This window comes from Amblyomma americanum, chromosome 10 (assembly GCF_052857255.1).
Source record: "Amblyomma americanum isolate KBUSLIRL-KWMA chromosome 10, ASM5285725v1, whole genome shotgun sequence".
Taxonomy (NCBI): Eukaryota; Metazoa; Arthropoda; class Arachnida; order Ixodida; family Ixodidae; genus Amblyomma; species Amblyomma americanum.
In genome coordinates this window covers 133,624,705-133,647,675 of record NC_135506.1, presented here as the reverse complement: position 1 = coordinate 133,647,675, position 22,971 = coordinate 133,624,705, and the positions used below count along the sequence as shown (strand labels likewise).

The 22,971-nt window shown below is 46.3% G+C and overlaps 1 protein-coding gene across 1 annotated transcript in view; it reads left to right on the top strand.

Annotated features, from left to right (window-relative positions):
* The window catches only part of LOC144108726 (uncharacterized), a 282,666-nt gene that overhangs the window by 31,670 nt on the left and 228,025 nt on the right, over positions 1-22,971 (top strand). Inside the window, exon 2 of the mRNA XM_077641896.1 lies at positions 17,688-17,783. Within this exon, the coding sequence (XP_077498022.1) occupies positions 17,688-17,783 (96 nt within the window). The remainder of the gene's footprint in view (positions 1-17,687; positions 17,784-22,971) is intronic.

Here is a 22,971-nt window from a genome sequence, read left to right as displayed (position 1 = left end):
CAATGCTTTACTCTCGACGACCCAGCCCTCATTGCTAACCGCACTCTTTGTGCCGCATTCATTTCTCGTGCTTCCGTCCATGCTCTGCACTGCTACTTAAGGAAGAAGAACCAACAAGCCCAATCTGCTCTTCTGCACAATTGCCAAACGGGCGAGTTGGTGGTACATATTGGTGGCAAACAGCGCAACTACGCGGACAGAGTGGAAGAAAAATAGAGGACAAGCGCTGACTCACAACTGAAATTTATTTAAGGAAAGCAGTACATTTTATAGACAAAGTGGCCAACTTATCAGCTAGTACATAGACAAAACCCAAGTTTCTACGTGGCATCGAGGTATGCAACCTCACTGTCATATAATGAAACAGATGGCTTACTGACACATAACCTTGTTTTTTTCTTCATGTGATATGCTTCCATAATCTCTCGTGTTAATCGGAAGGGGTGTTTGTAGAGGATATCACAGTAAGGCAATGAAGGAAAACAAAATTGCCAGTCTCGAACACGGTCAACTAGATGATTAGATTTGTTAGCTTCCAGATTATTTGCATGCTCTTTCAAACGTGTATTGATGCAACGCCCCGTCTGCCCGATATATATTTGTCCGCATGACATTGGGATTTTGTACACAACCTCTTCTGCGCATGGCACATACATTGTTTCGTGCTTAACCCCACAAGTTGTTTCAGATTCTTTTCGTTGTTCAGCCTTTCTTTCCAAAACAGCACAAACCCTTTTAAGTTTCTTGGGTGCTGAAAAAACCACCCCTACGCCATACCTTTTTGCCACATTTTTAAGATTATGTGACATACGGTGTACGTATGGGAGAATGGCAAACTTTTTCCTTTCCTTCTCTTTTCCCGGACTAGGGACCAAAAATGGATTCCTAAGCTTTTTGGCTACATTGTTACAGCCCAATAACATAACACCATCCGGGTATCCAGCTTCCTTCAACCTTTTAACTTGTTCGTTGAAGCTGTTGGTTGCCCAATGGATACAAGATTTTGATAATGAGGACAAAAGAGATGAGACCACAATTCCTGTTTTTACTGTTTTGGAATGATGCGATTTATAATTTAACAGCGGTTTTCCCATACTTGGACGATATTCCCAACAGTCGTGCCCCGTCGCAACCTTCAAACTCAGATCTAAAAATTGTAGCTTACTACCGACCGTGACATCAGTGGTGAACTCTAGACCTAACGCATTTTCTTTAAATACTTTTAGTACATCAGTCATGCGCCTTGAAAAGTTAGTTTTTTCTACAAAAATCAAGAAGTCATCGACGTAACGAAAGATGCGTGATGCCATTCCCGACAGATTTTCCTGGATACCACGATCAACAAAGGACAAAAATATATCGCTAATCACTGGTGCCACCCTAGATCCAATGCAAACACCCGCTTTTTGGGTATACAGTTTACTGTCCCATTCAACGAACATTGACTTTAAATAAAAATACAGCAGCTCAAGAAAGCTAGCCACAGAAATGCCACACCCTCTAATAAACTGTTCTTCATCATTGTCAATTGTTACACATTTTGAAACCGCGTTCATCAATTCATTGTCAGGGAGGGAATAGAACAGATCGACCACGTCAATACTGAACACTGTACATGAACCTGGATTTTCATGTCGCAGAAAATTTACCACACTTTCAGAGTTGCGAACTCTGAAAGGGTCCTTAATAGCCAAAGTAGCCAGGAATTTCTGTAGATACCCTGAAATTTCATATTGCCAAGTACTCCTCTCAGTTACAATAACCCGAAATGGCATGCCATCTTTATGCGACTTCGCTGAGAAAAAACTCTTTAAACTAAGTCCTTTAGCCTTATTGACACTTGCTTTAAGCCGGTCCAGGTTCATACCCTCCAGCAAGCGCAGAGCTCTGGCTTTTACTTTTCCTGGTTTTGTCGAAACCGGGACGAAGTTTTTCTGCACAGCCTCCATCGCTTTCAAAGAAAACATTGTTTTCGAAAGGACCACAAAACATCCTTCCTTAACAGCTGTCAGTAGCCTCAAATTATTTGAATGCAGGAAATTGACTAGAGAACCGTATCCCTCCCTATATTTGTCAGTCTGTGTTCTTGACAAAACCGCGGTACCCTCCTCAACGCATCTCGGTTGGTAAACGTCCTGTGCGAGATGCGAAATCGACCGGGCGATAGTCACCTTATCCTCTTTTCGCAGATGCGGCTTCATGCAGAACTTTGGTCCCATTTGTAGCAGGCTCTCGCACTGCTGTGGAATAGGTGTTTCACCCAGAATGATGACTTTTCCTGGTTGCTGCGGTGTCTTCTTCCCTTTTGGTAGTTGTGGCCGCACCTTGGCCCACAGGAACTCCGTATACTGGTCCACAGTTGCACACCTGTCCCGGAAAAACGCAGGTGGCCTTGACGGTCTCCGCTCCGCTCACAGGCAACACGAAGGCGGTCTTTGAAGAATCTACTTTGATGCCACCGTTCTGATGATAATATTTTGCACATGCGGCGTGAATGGCCCTTGGATGGCTGCAGGAAACCGCACATCACTTGAAGATCCGGTGGACATAGGCCTTGCCTCGCATATCACGACGCCACACGGGCTTTGCACACACAAAGAGCTATCATCGATGCTAGTACGGCAGTGTTATCCAGAGGCGGGTTAGGACAGATAATAGAGCCCGAAGTAGAAGAAATAAAGTTCAGCACAATAGCCAAACGGACGAGTTGGTGGTACATATTGGTGGCAAACAGCGCAACGACGCGGACAGAGTGGAAGAAAAATACAGGACATGCGCTGACTCACAACTGAAATTTATTTAAGGAAAGCAGTACATTTTATAGACAAAGTGGTCAACTTATCAGCTAGTACATAGACAAAACCCAAGTTTCTACGTGGCATCGAGGTATGCAACCTCACTGTCATATAATGAAATAGATGGCTTACTGACACATAACCTTGTTTTTTTTTCTTCATGTGATATGCTTCCATAATCTCTCGTGTTAATCGGGACGGGTGTTTGTAGAGGATATCACAGTAAGGCAATAACATTTCTTCTACCTCGGCCTCTTGAATGCTTCGGTATCGACGACCCAGTCCTCATTGCCAACAGCGCTCGTTGTGTCGTATTCACTGCTCGTACTCCCATCCACGTTCTGCACTGCTACTTCAGGATGAAAAACCAACAAGCCCAATCTGGTCCTCTGGCTAATTACATTTCATGTACCTCGGCCTCTTCAATGCTTTAGTCTCGGCGACCTGGCCCTCATTGCCAACAGCGGTTGTTGTGTCGCCTTCACTTCTCGTGCTCTCGTCTACATTCTGCACTGTTACTTGAAAATGAAAAACCAAAAAGGCCATTCTGCTCTTCTGGCTAATAACATTTCTTGTACCTCGGTCCCTTCAATACTTAGTCTCGACGACCCAGCCCTCATTGCCAGCAGCGCTCGTTGTATCAAATTCACTTTTCGTGCTCCCGTCTAGGTTCTACACTGCTACTTGAGGATGAAAAACCAACAAGCCCAATTTGCTCCTCTGCCTAAAAACATTTCTTGCACCTCGACCTCTTCAATGCTTAAGCCTCGACGACCCAGCCCTCTTTGCGAACAGTGATCGTTGGGTCGTCTTCACTTCTCGTGCTCCTGTCCACGTTGAAGTTGAAGTTGAAGTTTATTTCTCGCTCTTAGTGGTACAGGTATCACTGGGAGAGAGAGGACGCAGGGAAAAAAGCTGCTTGAATGCAGCTTGAGAGGCACCCTACGCCAAAATTTCCGAGGCAGCGTACTTCCTCAGTTTTTCACAAGACAGCTACAGGTGAGGTAGTCGAAACAAAAACTAAAATATTAACATGAATTAATACATTTCAACATTAAACATCATAATAAAAACAAAAAGCAATGTACATACTACAAAACAAAAACAATACATTGACCAAGTGTACATGAGCAGAATTTAGCCGCGTTATATTCTTATTTACAGTTCACAGCAAGTTGAAGCTAAACGTGTTCAAAAAGGTACAAAATGGTTTTTAGGCTTTTCACTGTTACCTCTCGTAGTGATATGTTGTTACTTTTTATAATGTTCAGGTATTTTGAACGAATAAAGGACAATGATTGCATGCCGTATTTGGTGCGACAAAGAGGCAATGACCAAGGAAAATGAGAGCGGGTATCGTACGCCGTTCATTAGCGGTATATTTTTAGAAGCGAGAGTGGTTTTATTGTTAGTAATAACCGAAGTTTTGTACATTGATAGCAATCTGAAAGGAATCAAAGAAGTGATCTTTAGAATGCCGAATTTAATGAAGTATGGATGCGTGTGGGTATGCCACGATACGTTTGCTATTAGTCTAATTGCCCGCTTTTATGCTGTTACTAGTTTGAATATGTTGTGTTGGGTCGTCGTTCCCCAAACTGTGAGACAGTATGTCAGTGATGGGAGAAAGAATGCTTGATAAATAAAGACCTTTACTTGAGACGAAAGTGTGTTCCTATGTTGCCAAATAAGACCGCTGAAGCGATTTAGTTGTTTCCAAACATGATTGACCTGCTCTTCCCAGGTGAGAGACTATGAGAAGATTACTCCTAAGCACTTTATGTTTGGCACGATTGCAATGGTTTTGCCTCCTAGTGTTAGGGTGAACTTGGCGTGAACAGTTTTGCTTCTTGTTCGGCAGAAAACGGCCTTCGTCTTATCAGAATTCACTTTCAGATTGTTATTTCTTGGCCACTCGTGAAGATACAGCAGGAAGCTATTGGCTAGCAAAAATAATTCGGCTTCTTTGCTACCTGACACTAGTGCTGTAATATCATCCGCAAAGCCTACAAGGTCAACGGCAGGGGTAAAAATGATGTCATTGATGTAGGAATGAAGGAATGATGAAGGAATAATAAGTGCCCCATTATGCTGCCCTGGGGAACACCAGAGAGAAGTGGCTCAAATCTCGAAAACTTGTTAATGTGAGCAACCATTTGTCTGCGATGAGCTTAGTATTATTGTGGAAGAGACGAAGTGTCTTCCCTAGTTGCGTTGTGTTTCAGTTTAGGCTGCAGCAGATTAAAGTTGAGCAAGTCAAATGCTTTTGAAAAATTGACATAAATGCCAAAAACCAGACTTTTCTTCTCGAAGGCTTGAATTATTAGTTCTTTTTGTTTAATCAAAGCTCTCTCGATTTTTTAGATCTAAAGCCAAACTGTTCGTCCGAGAGGACAGCATGCTTATATAAAATAATTGTTATTCTGGAGCACATAATTTTTCTGAAACCCTTCGATAACACAGCCAGGATCGAGATGGCCTAGTAATTTGATAAATTTAATGTGTCGCCTCCCTTATGAATGGCAATAACTTTTGCGACTTGCATTTCGCTGGGAAAGACCCTAGTAGCGAGATCAACGTTGTAAATGTGAGTTAACGGAGCAGCAAGTAAGTCAATAATAAGCTTGAAAGGTTTTATGCGGAATGCATCTTTGTCCTTTGCACTGCGAAATTTAGGTTACTAAAAACTGGTACAACTTTACATTCGGTTCTTGGGAAAAGGAATATAGACTCAGAAACAGTTGGTGTTCGCAAAGCGTAACCGGCAGTCGGAGCGGTGGAAGAGAGCATTGTTTTTGCGATGCTCGAAAAATGTTCATTAAATGCATTTGACAGATCGTCTCTGCTAATCACTATGCCGTCTTTAATGACTGAGGTGGCATGAGGTTTCGGATCCTGGTTTAATAGGTTATTAAGTTGGCACCATTTCGCGCTCATATTTTTACCAGACATGAAGGAGAAAGCGCTGTTGTAGTTGTGCATCAAGGTCAGAGGCCGAGATTTCTTCTCCAATGATGTTACCAATTTTTCCCGTGATTTCGGCTATGTCCTCGTCCGGCAAAGAAAATTCCGGTATTTCTTAAATTTCTGTAGTTTTGATGGGTCACGGGATTTAATGAACTGTGCAAACAGCTTTTCTTTAGATCCAGAAAGGAAAACAGTAGCGCCGAAAAAACACAGACACAGCCGAAGAACCACGTAGGACGTGCGCTAACTTCATCTGACTTTATTCCTTGCAAGGCGAGCTGATATACAGAAACATCTTGGCATGCGCAGACTGAAATCTGACGTGCGATCAACAAAACCGTTCAAGATATACAATCTCAGCTTTAACAAGGTCCACAGACGTATCGCTGACACAATCTTTTCCTCTTTTTCTCTAAAACCACTCGTGCCCTACTATCACCGCTCCTGCCCAGAATCTTTACCTCATCAATTCGTGGTTCACACTTTTTACATTGTTTGCAATTTTTCCCCGCCGAATGTTCCGCCGCTCGGTGACACACCTTGCACTCTGCGCAGTGTATGGGTAGATGCGCTCCTCCTGCTTTCTTGAGTGAGCGCGCATGCTCAGCTGCACGGTCATTGATGCACCTGCCCGTTTGGCCCACATATGACTTCCCGCAGGTCAGTGGTATCTCATATATCACACCGGGGCAGCATTTCACAAAGTGTTTTCTTTGTTTTTTGCTGTAACCGTTCCTCTTTGCATCGCTGGCTACGCGTGCGCAGAGCTGAGCAAGCTTCCGTGGAGCCGAAAACACGTCTGGCACGCCATGCCTATTTGCCACCTTTTTTACGTTGTTGGAGACCCTGTGCACATACGGCACAACTTCAGGTCTCGCAGCTGGCTTCTTACGCTCTGAAGGCCGCTTAAACATGGCGCCCTTGACTTTTTGTAGGAGGCCTTCTGCCACGCCTGTGATAACCGAGCTTGGGAACGCGGCCCCCACCAATCGAGCCACTTGCTTATCAAAGCTCCCTTGAATATTATGCTGACACGACTTCACGAGTGCCGATTCTAGGCAAAGATTAGCAATAGCGCGTTTCACTGTCTTTGAATGAGCCGATGCATACGGTAGCAGCTCCTTCTTAGCTCGAGGGGCATACTGCCAACATACGTGTTCTTTTTCAAATGTAAGCCTTAGGTCTAAAAATTGTATATAACCGTGCAAGGGCATCTCATGCGTGAAAACCAACCCCTTTCCGTCCTCTTTAAAAATCTCTAAAACATTGCTTACAGCATCAGTGTAGGACACGTCGTTCAGTTTTATAAAAACCATCAAAAAATCGTCAACATATATAAACACTTTTAATATCGCCTTCCCGATTAAACTTTGTTCTAGAGCGCGGTCAATATAGGCTAAAATATGTTAGTAAGAACCGGGGCTACGCAAGATCCGATGCAGATCCCTTTCTTTTGTCGATAAAACCTGTCGTTAATCCATACAAACGTCACGAGAAGGTAAAACTCTAGCATTCTCATAAAATTAGCTACCGACACGCCTGAGGCATTCTGGAACCCAAGTGCACCGGCATTCTCTATGGAATCTCTTACAGAGGTAAACAGTTCATCGTAAGGCACGGAGTAGTACAGGCCCTCCACATCTATCGAGCAGCGATATCCAATTGAAGATTCTTCCTGAGGAAACTTAACATCAACTGAGCTTTTTATAGCAAACGAATCATGACTATGAAGAGAATTCAGATGCTTCTGCAGGTATTTGCTCAAGACATGCTGCCACGTACCATTCTCACTCACTACCGTTCTAAACGACACCGATGGTTTGTGCGTTTTGGCAGTAAAAAATACAGTGAGAGCATTGCTCCTGGTGCTAACAATCTAATTGGCCAACCTGTTCAACTCCAAGTCCCTGCACATCATGACCGCCTTGCCTTTCACTCTCGTCTCATTGGCTTTTATAATGTTAAAGTTCTTGGAAATCGCATCACCTGCTCTTCTTCTGAACTCCCCCTCCGGTAGAACCACGAAGCCGCCCTCTTTGCCAGCTTGCAGAAGTCGGAGACTGTTCTGTCTGAAATAAGACACGACTTTTGCCATGGTATCCTTGCCAGGCTTGGTGACGGTCTTACTGGTCGTCCTCATCAGCGCATCCACCCCATCGAGTAGGCATCTTTCCTTGTTCTCTTCTGAAGCCTTCCCTGCGATGCGCCTATTCAGAGCCAGGAACTCATGGGCTTCGACCTTTGGCTCAAGACTAAACTTACGGCCTTTGTTCAAGACTTGACTTATCTCTTCGGGAAGCTCAGCTTCACCGACAACCGTCAGCCCCGAACCAGGTGGCTTCCTGTTCCTCTTCAACTGAGCAGACGGCAGCAATGGTTTAGCGTGTGAGCCCACTAAAGCTCGGTCATCCTTCCTGTAAGACGACGAATCGCACGGAGCTTAATCTCTGCCAGCCATCCGGGATCCATGTTCTAGCAGAGAGCACGCACATGCTCTTAATATCTTCTTGTTTGTCGCCACAGCTCCGCTTTCAGCAGTTTGCAAATACGCTTCAGAAGTCCTATTGGCGGCCGTAAGTAGCTGAAGAGAGCACTCACGTCTTCCGGAACGAGACTCTTGCGAAGGCAAAACGAAATATATCTTGCACGGCATGTTGACGCAACGATGAAGGAAACAAAAGTGTCAATATGAGATGAAGATGACAGGTTGTCACATAAAAAAGGGCCCTGAGTTTTTGACGTATAGTTTAAAAGAACTTCTGTTTGGGCTAGATGGTTGATTTCGATCTAGAAAGGAAAACACTAGCGCCGAAAAAACACACAGACACATTAGAAGAACGACGTAAAACGAGCGCTAACTTCTTCTGACTTTATTCCTTGAAAGGCGAGCAAATCTTGGCATGCGCAGACAGAATACTGACGTGCGATCAACAAAACCGTTCGATATATACAATCTCAGCTTTAGCAAGGTTCACAGATGTATCGCTGACACTCCTTTCCTCTTTATCTGATGCGGTACGCCTCTAAAACCTCTCGTGCCCTACTATCACCGCTCCTGCCTAGAATCTTGCACAGAATGTTTTCCTTTCTGGATCGAAATGAACCATGTAGCCCAAATAGATGTTCTTTTAAAGCTTTTCTTTAACCTTCATTTTGCGCAGTAGGTCCTGCGTTATCCAGGGATTTTTAGCTTTTTGTTTGCGAGGACGGTGAGCCAAGAAACATTTATCGTACACAAACTTTATTTTATCTAACAGGATGCTGTATGCGTCATTCGCGTGTTTCGAGGTCATTTCGTCATCCCATCTAGCTGCACACATATGAGCTCGGAAGCGTTGCGGGATTATCATATCTATGCGCTGACAGCTATTGCAAGCTGTCGGCCGGGCACAATTGGACCTTAAAGCATGAATGAAAGCGAAAGTTGGGATGTGGTCACGTATGTCTGATAGAAGTGTTCCAGCCTTTGCATTGCAACCTTCGAAGTAAGTAACGATGATGTCTAGAGAGGAGGGTGTAGTGCAGGTTATGCGAGTGGGAGCATTGATAAGGTTCGAAAGCCCGTAAGCATCAAATAGTGGCATAATTTCTGTTTGTCGGGTCGAGACACTTAACATGTCATCGTTCACGTCGCCCACTAAGACCGATGATTGTCGATTGGTGGACACATAATCAAAGGATTTTCAAGCATATCAAGGCATATCTCGAAACTACCGTCCGGGTGGCGGCACAATACAGTGTATACTTCGCGATAATTCTCAACAGTTTGCACTTCGTAGTCAGCAGTAGGTAAAGTTAACTGCTTTACCTCTGCAACTGTGCGAGTATTCAAAACTTGGATTAAAACGCCGCCACTTTTGCGGTTTGGTCTATTCAAGGCAAAATGCGTATAGCGGTCTAGATTTAAATAGTTCGCTTCGTCGTGGTGCAAGATTTTTGTAAACATTACGACTTCAAGTGAAAAGGGAAAAGAGTCGAAAAGTGACTTTTTCATCGTTCTTATTGTTCACCGATCGCTAATTCAAATGAAAAATCTTCAGACTCGGTTCCTCGGGAACCTTATTTAAGGCTACCGGAGTCAAGAGTTCGTCGGAAATCCGTCTGGTTAGGCATGGTGATGCAATGAAGTGAAGTAGCAGTCACTGACCATAGTCGAAAAAAGAAAGACGTTTCGAAACCCGTACGGGTTTCTTGTTCACAGTGAGCAGGACAACAGCGGTGGCGAATTTATATCCGGAGAATGTGACGTAAAGATCGGGCGTAGATGCCTGGCATGAGGCCAGCGTTCTTGTTTAATGTTGCTTGTGTTGTTTGGATGACCGAGTCAAAATTTTTGACTTGGTCAGTGACCCTATGTTTTTATTATGCCTCTACCTGACCAGACGACGTTTCGTCAAACTCTTGACTGCAATTCTCAAAGCACCAACCTACAGAGAAAGTAGAGCCGAGATAGTCACGTAAGTGGGTGTGTTGTCCGTGCTGCTCACACCACAGCTGCCTTGTGAAATGTCGTTCGGTCAGTCATCACCTTTTATAGACGAAAATGCGTTGACGTCACAGCTTATCCAGTCGTAGCTTCTGCGCAGGCGCGTCGATAACTGTCGATGTGGGTCTCAGATTTTCATGCGTTGAAACCAAGACATTGCTCGCATGAGGCCTGTGGCACTGCAGAGAAAGTAGAGCCGGGATAGCCAGGTAAGTGGGAGAGTTGTCCGTGCTGCTCACAGTGCAGCTGCCTTGTGACTGCGCTCAAACCACAGCTGCCTGCACTGCTACTTGAGGACAAAAAACCAGCAAGCCCAATCTCCTCTTCCGGCTAATAATATTTCTTGTACCTTGGCCTCTTGAATGCTTCAGTCTCGACGACCCAGCCCTCATTGTCAACAGCGGTCGTTCTGCAACCTTCATTTCTCGTGCTCCCGTCCCCGTTCTGCACTGTACATGAGGATGAAAAACCAACAATCCCAATCTGCTGCTCTGGATAATTACATTTCTTGTACCTCGGCCTTTTCAATGCTTTAGTCTCGATGACCCAACCCTCATTGCCAACACCGCTCGTTGTGTCGCCTTTACTTGTCGTGCTCCCGTCCACGCTCTGTACTGCTTCTTCAGAATGAAAAATCAACAAGCCCAATCTGCTCTTCTGTCTAATAACATTGCTTGTACCTCGGCCTTTTCAATGCTTCAGTCTCGACGACCCAGCCCTCACTGCCAACAGCGCTCGTTGTGTCGCTTTCAGTTCTCGTGCTCCCGTCCACGTTATGCTAGGCTACATGAGGATGAAAAACCAACAATTCCAATCTGATGCTCTGGATAATTACGTTTCTTGTACCTCGGCCTTTTCAATGCTGTAGTCTCGATGACCAAACCCTCATTGCCAACACCGCTCGTTGTGTCGCCTTTACTTCTCGTGCTCCCGTCCACGTTCTGCACTGCTACTTCAGAATGAAAAATCAACAAGCCCCATCTGCTCTTCTGGCTGATAAAATTGCTTGTACCTCGGCCTTTTCAATGCTTCAGTCTCGACGACCCAGCCCTCATTGCGAACAGCGGTCGTTCTTTCGCCTTCACTTCTCGTGCTCCCATCCACGTTCGCAGCTTCTCTCTGGCACAGTTGACAACCCCTCACCCTTGCTAAGCTACGCAGAAATTATGGAGTACTATAAGATCACAAGAAGGAAATATCCTCTTCCTCACAAAACCCTAAGTAAATATGAAGAGCACATAATCAGGCGACTACAAACTAATACTCTGCCCAATCCTTACCCAATGAGTAAGTGGTACTTAGACACCTACGATTCGTCCTGTCCCTTCTGTGGAGCACTTGGCACACTCTTTCACGCGGTTTGGGAATGTCAAGAAAACCCAGACTTGGACAGCAATCGCGATCCATCTTATGAGCGCTGGGAGGCAACCCTTCATAGACACAGCCCCTCGACCAGAAAGCGCTGGTTGAGAGGAGCCAGATTATGATGGCGACCAATGGGTTCTCGTACTGAACCCACCCAGTTTTTTATGCTGTGAATAAATGTTTTCCTCCTCCTCCTCTTTGCTATGTACAGAAAGCTAAAAAATCAGGGACAAAAGCCACTGTGTACCTGACGAGGCCCCTTAACTCTTCTATTGTTCGGAAACAGTGCAATTTTTTTAAACAAAAAAACACAAAATCGAACTTAGGGAAATCAAATGCCGCCACTACAAATACAGCACTAAAAGAATATTACCTACAGAAATAATAAAGAAGCATTACAACAAACGCATAATACTTCCACGAAAACAGCAGAACTATTCAACAAAGCAGATATAATTCACCCACAAGAAGCCTTTCACGAAAAGGGGTCACGTGTTAATAATTTGAAAAGTGTTATCCGAAAGAGTTTATCATTATCAAGACATAAATACATCAAAACATATCAAACAGCAAACCAGTGCTCAGATACTTAACTAAATCTCTCTTAAACACTACGGTCGAAGTTTCCATTGCAACATTAATTTCTGTATTCTGATTTAAAAGAGAGCGTACTAAGTATTTAAAACTTTTCTGACCTTAGTTGGTCCTAAGCCGCGGCATTCTGTATTTAATTACTCTAAAAGGAAAAGATTAATTTTTTTCAAGATTCAATTGCTCCAAAAAGCGCGAATATTCCTCCTCTCCAAATAAATGTACATTGCAAGTTTATATATGTATCTATATAACTGATGCATATACAACACAGTGTGCCTTTCGAAAAAATCTCTGGCTGTCCCAGGATTTAAGCCTTCAATTGCTCTAATGGCTTTGTTTTGAAGACTTGTTAAAGGTTTAATGTTATTAGGAGTCGTTGTTCCCCCGATTAAAGGGAGTAATACAAATGAGACTGTATCAAGCCATAATAAAGGCCTAATAAAAATTTCTCAAGAATTTGGCAATTTCGAAGCGTCCACAATGCACCAACCACCTTTGCTAACTTTATTTTTAGGTGGTCTACATGCTCATTCCAAGATAAAAATTCATTACTGTATACGCCCAAATAATCAATACATGATGTTGATTGTATGGATTTGTTGCGGTAATGCAAGTTGAAATTGCTATCTACCTATACATTTCTTGACTGAAAAACAACATTTTTGTTTTTGTGCGCATTTACTTCTAACTTATTTAAAAATAACCAGTCAGAAAGTTCACGTAACAATTAATTCGCAGTTATGTGCATCAAGTCAGAATCACTAAAAGGACATTAGTATCATCAGCATATATGGTTTATGGTTTAGGGGGTTCAACGTCCCAAAGCGACTCAGGCTATGAGAGAAGCCGTAGTCAAGGGCTCCGGGCATTTCGACAACCTCGGGTTATTTAACGTGCGCTGGCATCGCACAGTACACGGGCCGCTAGAATTCGACCGCCGCGTCCGGAATCGAACCCGCGTCTTTCGGGCCAGCAGCCGAGTGCCATAACCACTCAGCCACCGCGGCGGCCAATCAGCATATAGTATTGCCTCATCTGTATTAGGTATATTGCATATATCATTAATGTAAAGTAAAACAAAAGTGCGCCTGATATTGGACCTTGCGGGACTCCTATGGATACAGCGCCATGACAAGACGAGCAATCTCCAATTATCACATACTGTTTTCGATTGTAAAGGTTATCTTTAATAAGGGATAATGCAATGTGTCTTATGCCATAACAGCCGATCTTGTTTTACAACATGTCATGATTTACAGAGTAAGAGGCCTTTCTAATGTCAACAAAAATTTCAACTGTGCACAGCTGCTTCTCAATATTTTACACTATTCTTTCCTTTATGGCTATCATTGCTAATTCTGTACATTTGTTCTTTTGAAAGCAGAACTGATTTACCAATATCCCTTAACATAATGTATACAAGACCTGTATTTTACCGGTAGTCACCTATCAGGCAGAAACTTGGAGGCTAACGAAAAAGGTTAAGCTTAAGTTAAGGACAGCGCAGCGAGCCATGGAAAGAGAAATTATAGGTGTAACGTTAAGACACAGGAAGCGTTCAGAGAGGGTGAGAGAACAAACAGGTAAATGACATCCTAGTCAAAATCAACATGAAGAAATGACCTTGGGTGGCACATATAATGCAAAGGCAACATAATCGCTGGTCCTAAAGTGGCTTGCAAGAGAAGGCAAGCGTAGCAGAGGGCGGTAGAAAGTAAGCTAGGCGAATGAGATAAAGAAGCATGCAGGGATACGGTGGCCGCAGCTGGTAAAAGACCGGGTTAACTGGATACACGGGAGAGGCCTTTGCCCTGTTGTGGGTGTAGTCAGGCTGACGGTGGTGGGAATGATGATGATGTATAAATTATTACACGGGTCAAACAAAACTATTACAGTAGGCTAGAGGGGTACTTGCGCCACTCTCTCTATCAAGACGCGCTCACTCGCTTGTCAAATCCTTCCGAAGCGTCTGAGTCTTTCGCGTCGTTCCGCTAGTCCTTCTCTGTGTGCTCTCGAGAATGAATCTGCCCTTGTCCGATCGGCTCTGCGTCCTCCCCGATCTCATCTACTGTCTTTCCCTGAACTCCGCTCATCTCCTTCATTCGCGAAAAAAGCCGCCCTTAATATTTGTGCGCAGCATTCTGGGGGCCCTTTCTACAGCCATTAGGAAGTGCGCTTGTCAGAGCCAATGAGTGTAATTTATTTTAACTGAAGGAGCCCATAGCACGCCAGTGCTCATAGGGTTGTTGACTCGCGAGCACAGTGTGCATTCCCTGAAAATGTGGCGTGTTTCCGTTTATTTACTGCACACAGATTGAAACATACAAAAACGCGAAGGAAAATACATGAAAAACGAACACAGTCGGCATATCGCGCACTTCCCTAGCGGCGATCCCTGCCCTCGCTACTTGTCTCTGGGACATCCGGTTCCTCAAGTGATGTGCTTTCGAAAGCGACATCTTGGGAACACCCCTCTCTAAACCAAAAGAATCTGCCCATGGGCTGCGCCTTGCGGCCGAACGCTGCCCTACAAGGCCTCGTCTTCTCGGAACCGTCCAAGGTAGAGTCGGCTAACCGCTGTTCTTCCAGGCACTTTACGATGTTTGTTTAAAACCAAACCCATTCGAACGGTGTCGAGGTTGCGGCGGCTCAAGGAGCCCAAACAAAACCCGAACAAGATGACCAAGGAAGGCCAGACTACTGGCTTCCAGGTGCGCATGCGATGGACCCCCGCGCAACAGCCCGCTGTCTAGAAGGGCATGTAATGCGAAAGCAAGATATTGAATGGTGCTTAAGAGTGGCGGAGTGGATTCCAAGAGAACCGAAGCATAGCAAGGTGTAGCGGTGATTAAGTGGGCAGATTAGATTAGAAACCTTGTGAAGGTAGGGCAGCCGCAGCACGTAGATGACACGATTTGTTTGAAAAAATATGTGAAAGGGCTTTGTCCTCCAGTGGACATAGTTAGGCTGATGGCGATGATGATTATACCTTGAAGCCTAAAAGGATTAATCACACTGTAAAGGTAGTTACAGAGCGCAAATTCTTAGTTTTGCACACAAACCCCCTTCTCGGGCAGCGCATTTTGTAGCAGCTGTCCTGCTAGATCGTGCTGCATTCCTCCGTTCTAGACATAGTCTCCCTCCCGTTTCTGCGATAGCTACCCTCCAAATGGTTTCCGTGGCAAGAACCCTACGGTTACACATCCCTACGCTCTAGCAATACGTACCCTACTACTTCCACTTTAACACTCCTCGTCCACCCCTCATGGCCACTATACCTTCGTGGTGTTTCGCCGGGGAACCAACCTCTGCTTGCACGTGCGCTATTCCCATGCTCTCCTTCTTCAACGGAAAATTTCCTTCTCCTTGCAGGGTTACTACGCCGCGGATGGTTGCCGCGGCAATCACCCGCCGGGTGTCCCATTTTACACTCTCGCCGCACCCTCCTCATTCCACGATAACCCCCATCCGTGTGGTCCTCATGTAATCGTGCCCACCAGTTGCACGTCTACGACATACTAGTATTTCTACGAGGACGCTAATACAATGAAATGGCGCAACAATCTGTTGCTGTAAGAGCACGCACAAGGCCGACGCAGGCATGATTCCGATAACGATCCTCTCTTTACAGATTCCTCTAGTCACGTCATACAATGCTTGTTTCATGGTAACCACCCACTGAGTGGTTTCCACGGCAGCGCATCTAGTGGTTCGTTCGAATATATAACACGAAACCCCGAAACGGGGTTCAAATGCTGCTGCTCTAAAATGTTGAAAGCAGCAATGCCAATTCAATGGTGAAAACAATCGCCAAAACAAAATTACGTCCGATAGATCAACATTGGAAATTGCATTAAGGAAACGCTTTCAGCGGCTTACATTACAGATGGTAAAGAATGCAGCGCGAAAAGAGAAGGACAAACGAAGAAGTGAACACGACTGGCGCTTATTACCAACAAATTTATTCAGAGAAATGAGCAGCTTTTATAATGCCATCCAGAAATCAAGTGACCAGAAAAAACAGCAGGCATGGGAAAAATAACACGTACACATCGTTGCACACAGCACCAAAGCATCGGTGCCACGCTACGTCAGCCCCGAACCCAATAAAACTAAAGAACCAGGTTGAATCATTAGAAACCAGGATTGAAAAAGTTGAGCTATCAATTTTCGGTGCCCACGCAGCACGAGGCAAATTACAGAAACAAAGAATAAAAACCAAAACATAGACGAAAAGAACAACATAGTCGCTGCAAAACTATGTCAATAGTCGAAGCAAAGCAGAGTCAAAAAGGCACAACGCGTAACAAAACCAAACGCTACGCGAAGCCTGTGTCAAACGCTCAAAATCATGCAGAGTCAAAGAAAAGGTAAAAACAGTTCTAAAGAACAAGAATTAAAGCAAATGTCACGCAAGACAGAGACGTACCTATAGTGGATCTAGAAGACTCAACTTCTTGACTGAAGGTAAAATTGACGGGGTGCTGACGATCTTGTCTCCTGCCTTGGCGATCATCCGTATCTCAAGAAAGACCCTTCTTATTTCGGTCCTCGCTCGTGTTCTAATAACCGTGCGCATGTGTAATGGTTCGCACCCTTTGCAAGTGTTGCAATGGTCGTCCAGGCGCTCGCCACTTTTTTTACATACCTTCCCGCGATGTTCAAGCATTCTCTCGCTTAGTAACCTGCCGGTTCGCCCGATATACACGCTCCCACACCTCAACGATATCTGGTGATGAGACATGTAGCACTGCGTGAATGGATTTACATGTCTTATAGGGCAAACCTTTTTCTTTTGCTTTGCAGCAGGAAACAAACTTGTGATAGTTTGCACGGGGCTGAAAAGACAAGATTAACATCGTTCCTTTTCACGACCTTCTTTAAGTAATGGGACAACATTTTTAGAAACAGCATTACGGATAGGGGAGGCCGTTTTGCCTGCTCTTGCTTGCCTGCATCTTTGATTTGCACTTTCAACTTCTGGAAAAGGGTCTCTGTAACGCTACGGACTAGTGCTGGTGAGGAGCCAGCACCATAAAGACGTTGCATTTGTTTCTCAATACTGCTATGCATCGTATGGGGACAGCTTTTCTTCAGCGCTGCCTGGATGGCGGATGAAAAACTGTCTCGCTTAATCAATTTGAGTGAGCGCTGTCATGCGGAAGAAGACCGTTCTTAGAGCGAGGGTTATACGTCCAACGGAGGTAAGTTGGTTCATAGCTAAACAACAGGTCCAAAAACTGGACATCCTTTCTTCTCGGAAGTTCGCACGTAAAGTTGAGTCCCCCAGAAAAAGCTTTGAAATGGGCGACAAGCTCTAAAAGTAGCGTGATCTGCAGAGCCGCGTTTTCTCTTATCTAAGCCCTTTTGAAAGCCGTTCTTTTTGCGCTCTTGGTGCCTGTGAGGAATTGAGGGCGGGGTTTTTTATTTGCGTCTTGCTGGCGGGAGATATAATAAGCTAGTGTGTTTTACCTTTTCAGCAGCCAACGAGGGCAAGGAAACTGAAGAAACTGAGGGGGGCAACTATGTCGTGCCCAAGTCACCTACTACACCCCAGCACACAAGAACCACCATTGGTATGTTATCGAAGTGGCATTGCCACATTGCCCAAGTCGCATTTAGGAGAAGGAGCAATTCATCACGCCACGATTTGTGTGTCATTTTCACATCACGGTGAAGCGTCGTGAGTCCTTCGTGTTCTACATGGCAGCACAGGAATAGACTGCTGATTAGTCATATTAACCGCACGGCAAGGTTTAGTACGGATGTTTTTTGAAATTGAGGCTGCGGAGGCGGGTCATTTTCTTTATCTCGTGCATAGTGACAATAGTTCTCCAAACAGGCACTAAACACACAAAGATTTCTTTAGGATTAGCAGGTATGTGAGAAGTGAGCTACTGCAATGAAGCGTGTTGCGGGCCAAGTTGGTTCATAGCTTGTAGAATAAATAAATCGCCAAAAAGAACAGCACAGAGGAAGAAACGACAGTACAGGAGCCCATTTCAAGGATTTATTGAAACCAGAAGCCCTTAATATTGTCGCTAACAAACGTAGCGCGACTCAAACGGGGCTTCCTAATCGAACGGCCAAGTAGACCATCAACGCGCACCGTAGCAGAAGCATCGTCTTCCTCGCTCCGTCATGAGCCAAGTCATGCCGCTCGGCCGTATGGCAGCGCTCGCTGACTGTAAGCAGTGTGGCATTGTCCCCCTCCTTTCAAGACGCATCGCCTCGATACCTCTGGCAAGGAGGGAAAACAGTATGGAGGCATCGAAAGTGCGAAGGCGCGTGTGGCGTCGGCACTGAATGTGAACCCCGGCAGGGGCTAACGGGCGTAATACGTTTTCATGCGTGACACGCGGACAAGTTCAGACTTGGGCAGTCGAGAAGAGCGGACAAAGCCTTGCGGGAACACTTAATAGTTCACCTCGCTGGGTTGATGTAGCACCTTGTAGGGGCGAAGGAGCGGCGCTGAAGCTTTTCAGAACGCCCGCGCAAACGTATTTGGCTCCATACCCACACGTGCTCGCCGAGTTTGTAAATCACCTCCCTCAGGCGGAGGTTTTACCGCCGGGCGTCAGTTTTCTGATGGTGTCGAATCCGTTGTCTAGCAAGGTGGCGAGCGGTTTCTGCGTCACGAACGACTTGGTCAGCGCCCGTGACGGACGATGGGGCACAGTCCGGGAGTAGCATGGTGGCGTCCAGCATGGTCAGGGGCGTCAACGCCATACACCAAACGGAACGGAGTGAAGCGCGTCTTTTCTTGGAGGGCGGCGTTGTACACAAACGGGATGTAAGGGAGTATTCGTCCCAGTTGAAATGGTCAGCGTCGACATAGAGACATACCTGCAATGGTCTTGTTCAGCCACTCACTCAGTCCATTCGTTTGCGGGTGGTAAGCAGTCATTTTTCTATGACTGGTGTCACTTAGACACAGGAGCTCATCTGTAAAAGCCTACGTAAACGCGGTTTCCTGGTCAGTTAATGCAACCACAGGAACGCCGTGGTGAAGCACAATGTGGTGAAAAAAGAACTGTGCAATTTCAACCGGAATGCACGGGGCAGAGCCTTGGTATCACAGTAGCGGCTGAGGTAGCCCGTGGCAAACACAATATATCGGCTATCATGGGGGACACTGGAAATGGGCCCAGTAAGTCCATGCCGACTTGCTGAAATGGGATTTACGATGGATCAATTGGGTTAAGAAGGCCGGCCGGTTTTGACGGCGGTATATTCCGTCGTTGACACTCAAAACAGCTTCTAACGTAGCTTTGGACAATCTCAGCAAGCCGAGGCCAGTATTACTTGCGGCGTAGGCGTCCCTATGTTCTGGAAAAACCGAAGTGGCCAGAAGAAAGGTTGTCGTGGCATGCATTGAGATTTTTCTGACGAAGCGCGTTTGGGACAACGAGGGGATATGCTGTCTCGGTCGGGCCGTAGTTTTTCTTGTAGAGGACTCCATCTCTTAAGCAAAAGGAGAAAGTCCGCGGGAGAAGAGTCGGGCCTGGGACGGAGCGGTTCCTTCGAGGTACTCGATTAGAGGCAGCAGTTCCCAGTCGGCCCTCTGGTGGTGGGCAAGGTCGCATGTAGTGGCAGCGCCGAGGAAAGCAGAATCGTCGTCGGGCACGGAAGAGGAGCTTGTGAGACAGCATCGCTATGTTTCTGACCCGACTTATACACGATGGTGACGTCAACCTCTTGCAACCGAAGACTCCATTTTGCAAGCCACCCCGATGGATCTTTCAGGTTCGCAAGCCTACACAAGGAATGATCATCGCTGACCACTCGAAACGGGCGGCCGTACAGCTACGGACGAAATTTCGTCATTGCCCACACAAAGCGAGACATTCATTTTCCGTGGAGGAATAATCCACTTCGGAACGGCATAAAGTGTGACGCGTATGCGATCAAGCGCTCCACATCGTCTTGCCACTGCAAAATCACCGCACCGAGGCCAACATTGCTGGAATCTGTGTGCAGTTCCATGTCGGCTTCCTCGTCGAAGTGGCCAATGATAGGCGTAGATTGGACGGGGGCCTTAAGTTCGGTGAATGTTTTTTACTGATCCTGGCCCAGAAGAAGGGTTCGGAGTCTTTTGTAAGCCGAGTCAGTGTCTCTGCGAGCTTGGAGAAGTAGGCGTAATGTCCCAGGCGCAAAGTCCCAGAAAACGCCACAAGCTTCGTTTATCTGGCGGATTGGGAAATGCAGCAACAGCCGCCGTATTTTCTGGGTCGGGGCTAAGGCCATGAGCTCTCAAGACGTGGCCCATAAACTTGAGCTCTCTAAATGCGAATTAGCATTTTTGAGGCTTGAGAGACAGGCCCGCGGAATGAATTGCCTCGAAAACAGCGCGCAAACGCTTTATATTCTCCTGGAACGTCTCAGAGAAAATCGCGACGTCGTCGAGGTTCACAAGGAAAGACTACCGCTTCAGGTCAGAGAGCACGGTGTTCATTATGCGTTGGAACTGTGCAGGGGCTCAACACAGGCCGAAAGGAAGAACCTTAAATTCGTGCAATCCGTCAGGAGCAACGAAGGCGGTCTTTTCTCAGTCACGTTCATAGACGTCGATTTGCCAATAACCGCTACGCAAGTCTAGTGACGAAAAGCAGTTGGCGTGGCGGAGGTGGTCTAAAAAGTCTTCAATGCCCGGCAGCGGATAGACGTCCTTTTTGGTAACGTTGTTGAAATGTCTGTAATCTACGCAGAACCTTAGGCTGCCGCATTTCATAGCGACGAGAACAACAGGTGAGGCTTAGGGATTCGTCGATGGTTGTATGACGCCGTGGAGCATTTCGGGAACTTGGCGGCGGATGGCATCACGTTCTATCGACGAAACCCGATAAGCAGGCTGACATAGCGGTCTTTGGTCACTTTCGACAATAATGTGCTGCTTAGTTATTGGCGTCTGGCGAACCTTGCAGGTTGACGCAGAACAGTCGCGGAAGAGTCAATAAGACTTTCCTCGGGGCATTTCTGACAGGTCAGACGGTCCGGGTTCACATCGGTCTTAAGGCTGTTGCCGTGCCCTCTCCCTTTTTACCGGGGTCCGTTGTGGAAAAGGCACATTGGCCGGCATGCTCGTCAAGCTTTTCAGAGTGGACAATCACTGCTTTTTTCGTCAAATGTTGGGGTTGATAACTCAAGCTGGTCACTAAGAGCTCGGTATGAACATGGTTGACAAAGGCGTGAGCAACGCAAACTTGCCGCCACAGTACCAGCGATATGTTCGCTTCGGCGATGCCCCGAGTACCGAAGCGGGTATCACAGTGCACCGTCACAAACTTCCTTGCTCTTGGCGGTATCGTTGTGTCGTCGTCAGAGACGTATAGTGCTGTTCTGCGCGGCTCGGGATCAAAATAAATGCCTGGCTGTGCCGAAAATGATACCAACTTCTCCTCCAGGTTGATGACCGCCCAATATTATTTAAGAAAGTCCATGCCGAGAATCAGTTTTTTGGAGCACTCTCGTAGCACTGCAAATGAACCAATAAAAGTTGCACAGCGGATCTGTATGCAGCAGGTGCAGACGCCAATCGGCGTTACCACATGGTAACCAGCAGTGCGTATCTGCGGCCCAGACCAAGATGTCGTGGCTCGGGGCTAGCTGGCTGCTCTTAACAGAAACGTCGGCTCCGGTGTCCACGAGTGCTGTCACACCTTAGCTGTCGGCGGAGTCTAGAATTTCGGCAGCGGAAACCATTCTTTTACAACTCGTCGGTGAAGTCTTGGGTGAGGTCACCGTTGAGGTCATCGTTGAGGTCGTCGATGTGGGAGTCGGTGGGGTCGCCGATGAGATCGTCTTCGAGGTCAGCGGGTGAGGTCTTCGGCGTTCGGGTCGTCGCATCAAACCGTCGGATGGAGGCTGTTCACTCGCTCGCGGCGGTCCTACCCCCGGATGACGCCGCCTTCAGTTTTCCCGGTGGGGAGATGTGCCTCTGAATTTGCCAGAGGTCGATGCGCGACTGGGCGAAGCACGCCGTCTTGGAGACGGCGACCTAGACTGCGGTCGTGGCAATGTAAAAGGCAGCACGTGATCGGCCAGGTACTGCTCAATGTCCCGCGGTCTCTCACCATACCGCGGTCGAGGTGCACCCAGAGGAAATCCTCTTAAGCCCATCCTCCTGTATGTAGCACGGCTGAATCTGCAGTCGTCACCAAGCCCCCGAAATCACGGGATCTGTTACGTCACGTTTGCTTCTGTATATATGTGACTTGGTCAACCGCAATAAACTCGTTGTTCGCCCAACTGCCGGCCTGGCTACATGGTGGCAGCGGAACCAAGCCGATATGTCAATGGCGATGGCGTCCGCGCTACTACCACCTCCAAAGCCTATGGATGCATCTCACGACCCTTGGACTGCCTGAAAAACTTGAAAAAGTGAGTTTCTGCTATTTTCGGCAGCTACGCAATTGAACAAGCAGGCAAAAGACGTTCAAGCAGCCACGTTGCTAGTTACCATAGGCGAAGAAGCTCGGAAGTCTTACAGTGCCTTCAAGTTCAAGCAAGCGGAGGACAGAAATGACGAAGTTTTGGCTAAAAAGTTTGAGCAGCATTACAATCCCGCAACGAACTTAACATTCTAAGAATTTCATTTTGGTGCAAGGAACCAAAAAGAAAGCGAGACGTCTAACGAGTGGCTAACAGAACTGCGTGTGTTAGCGAAGAACTGTGAATTTGGGGACCTTGAAGACCGCGTATTGCGTAGCCGAATCATTTTGGGCACTCAGGAAAAGAGCCTACAGCAAAGCCTGATCGCAGAAA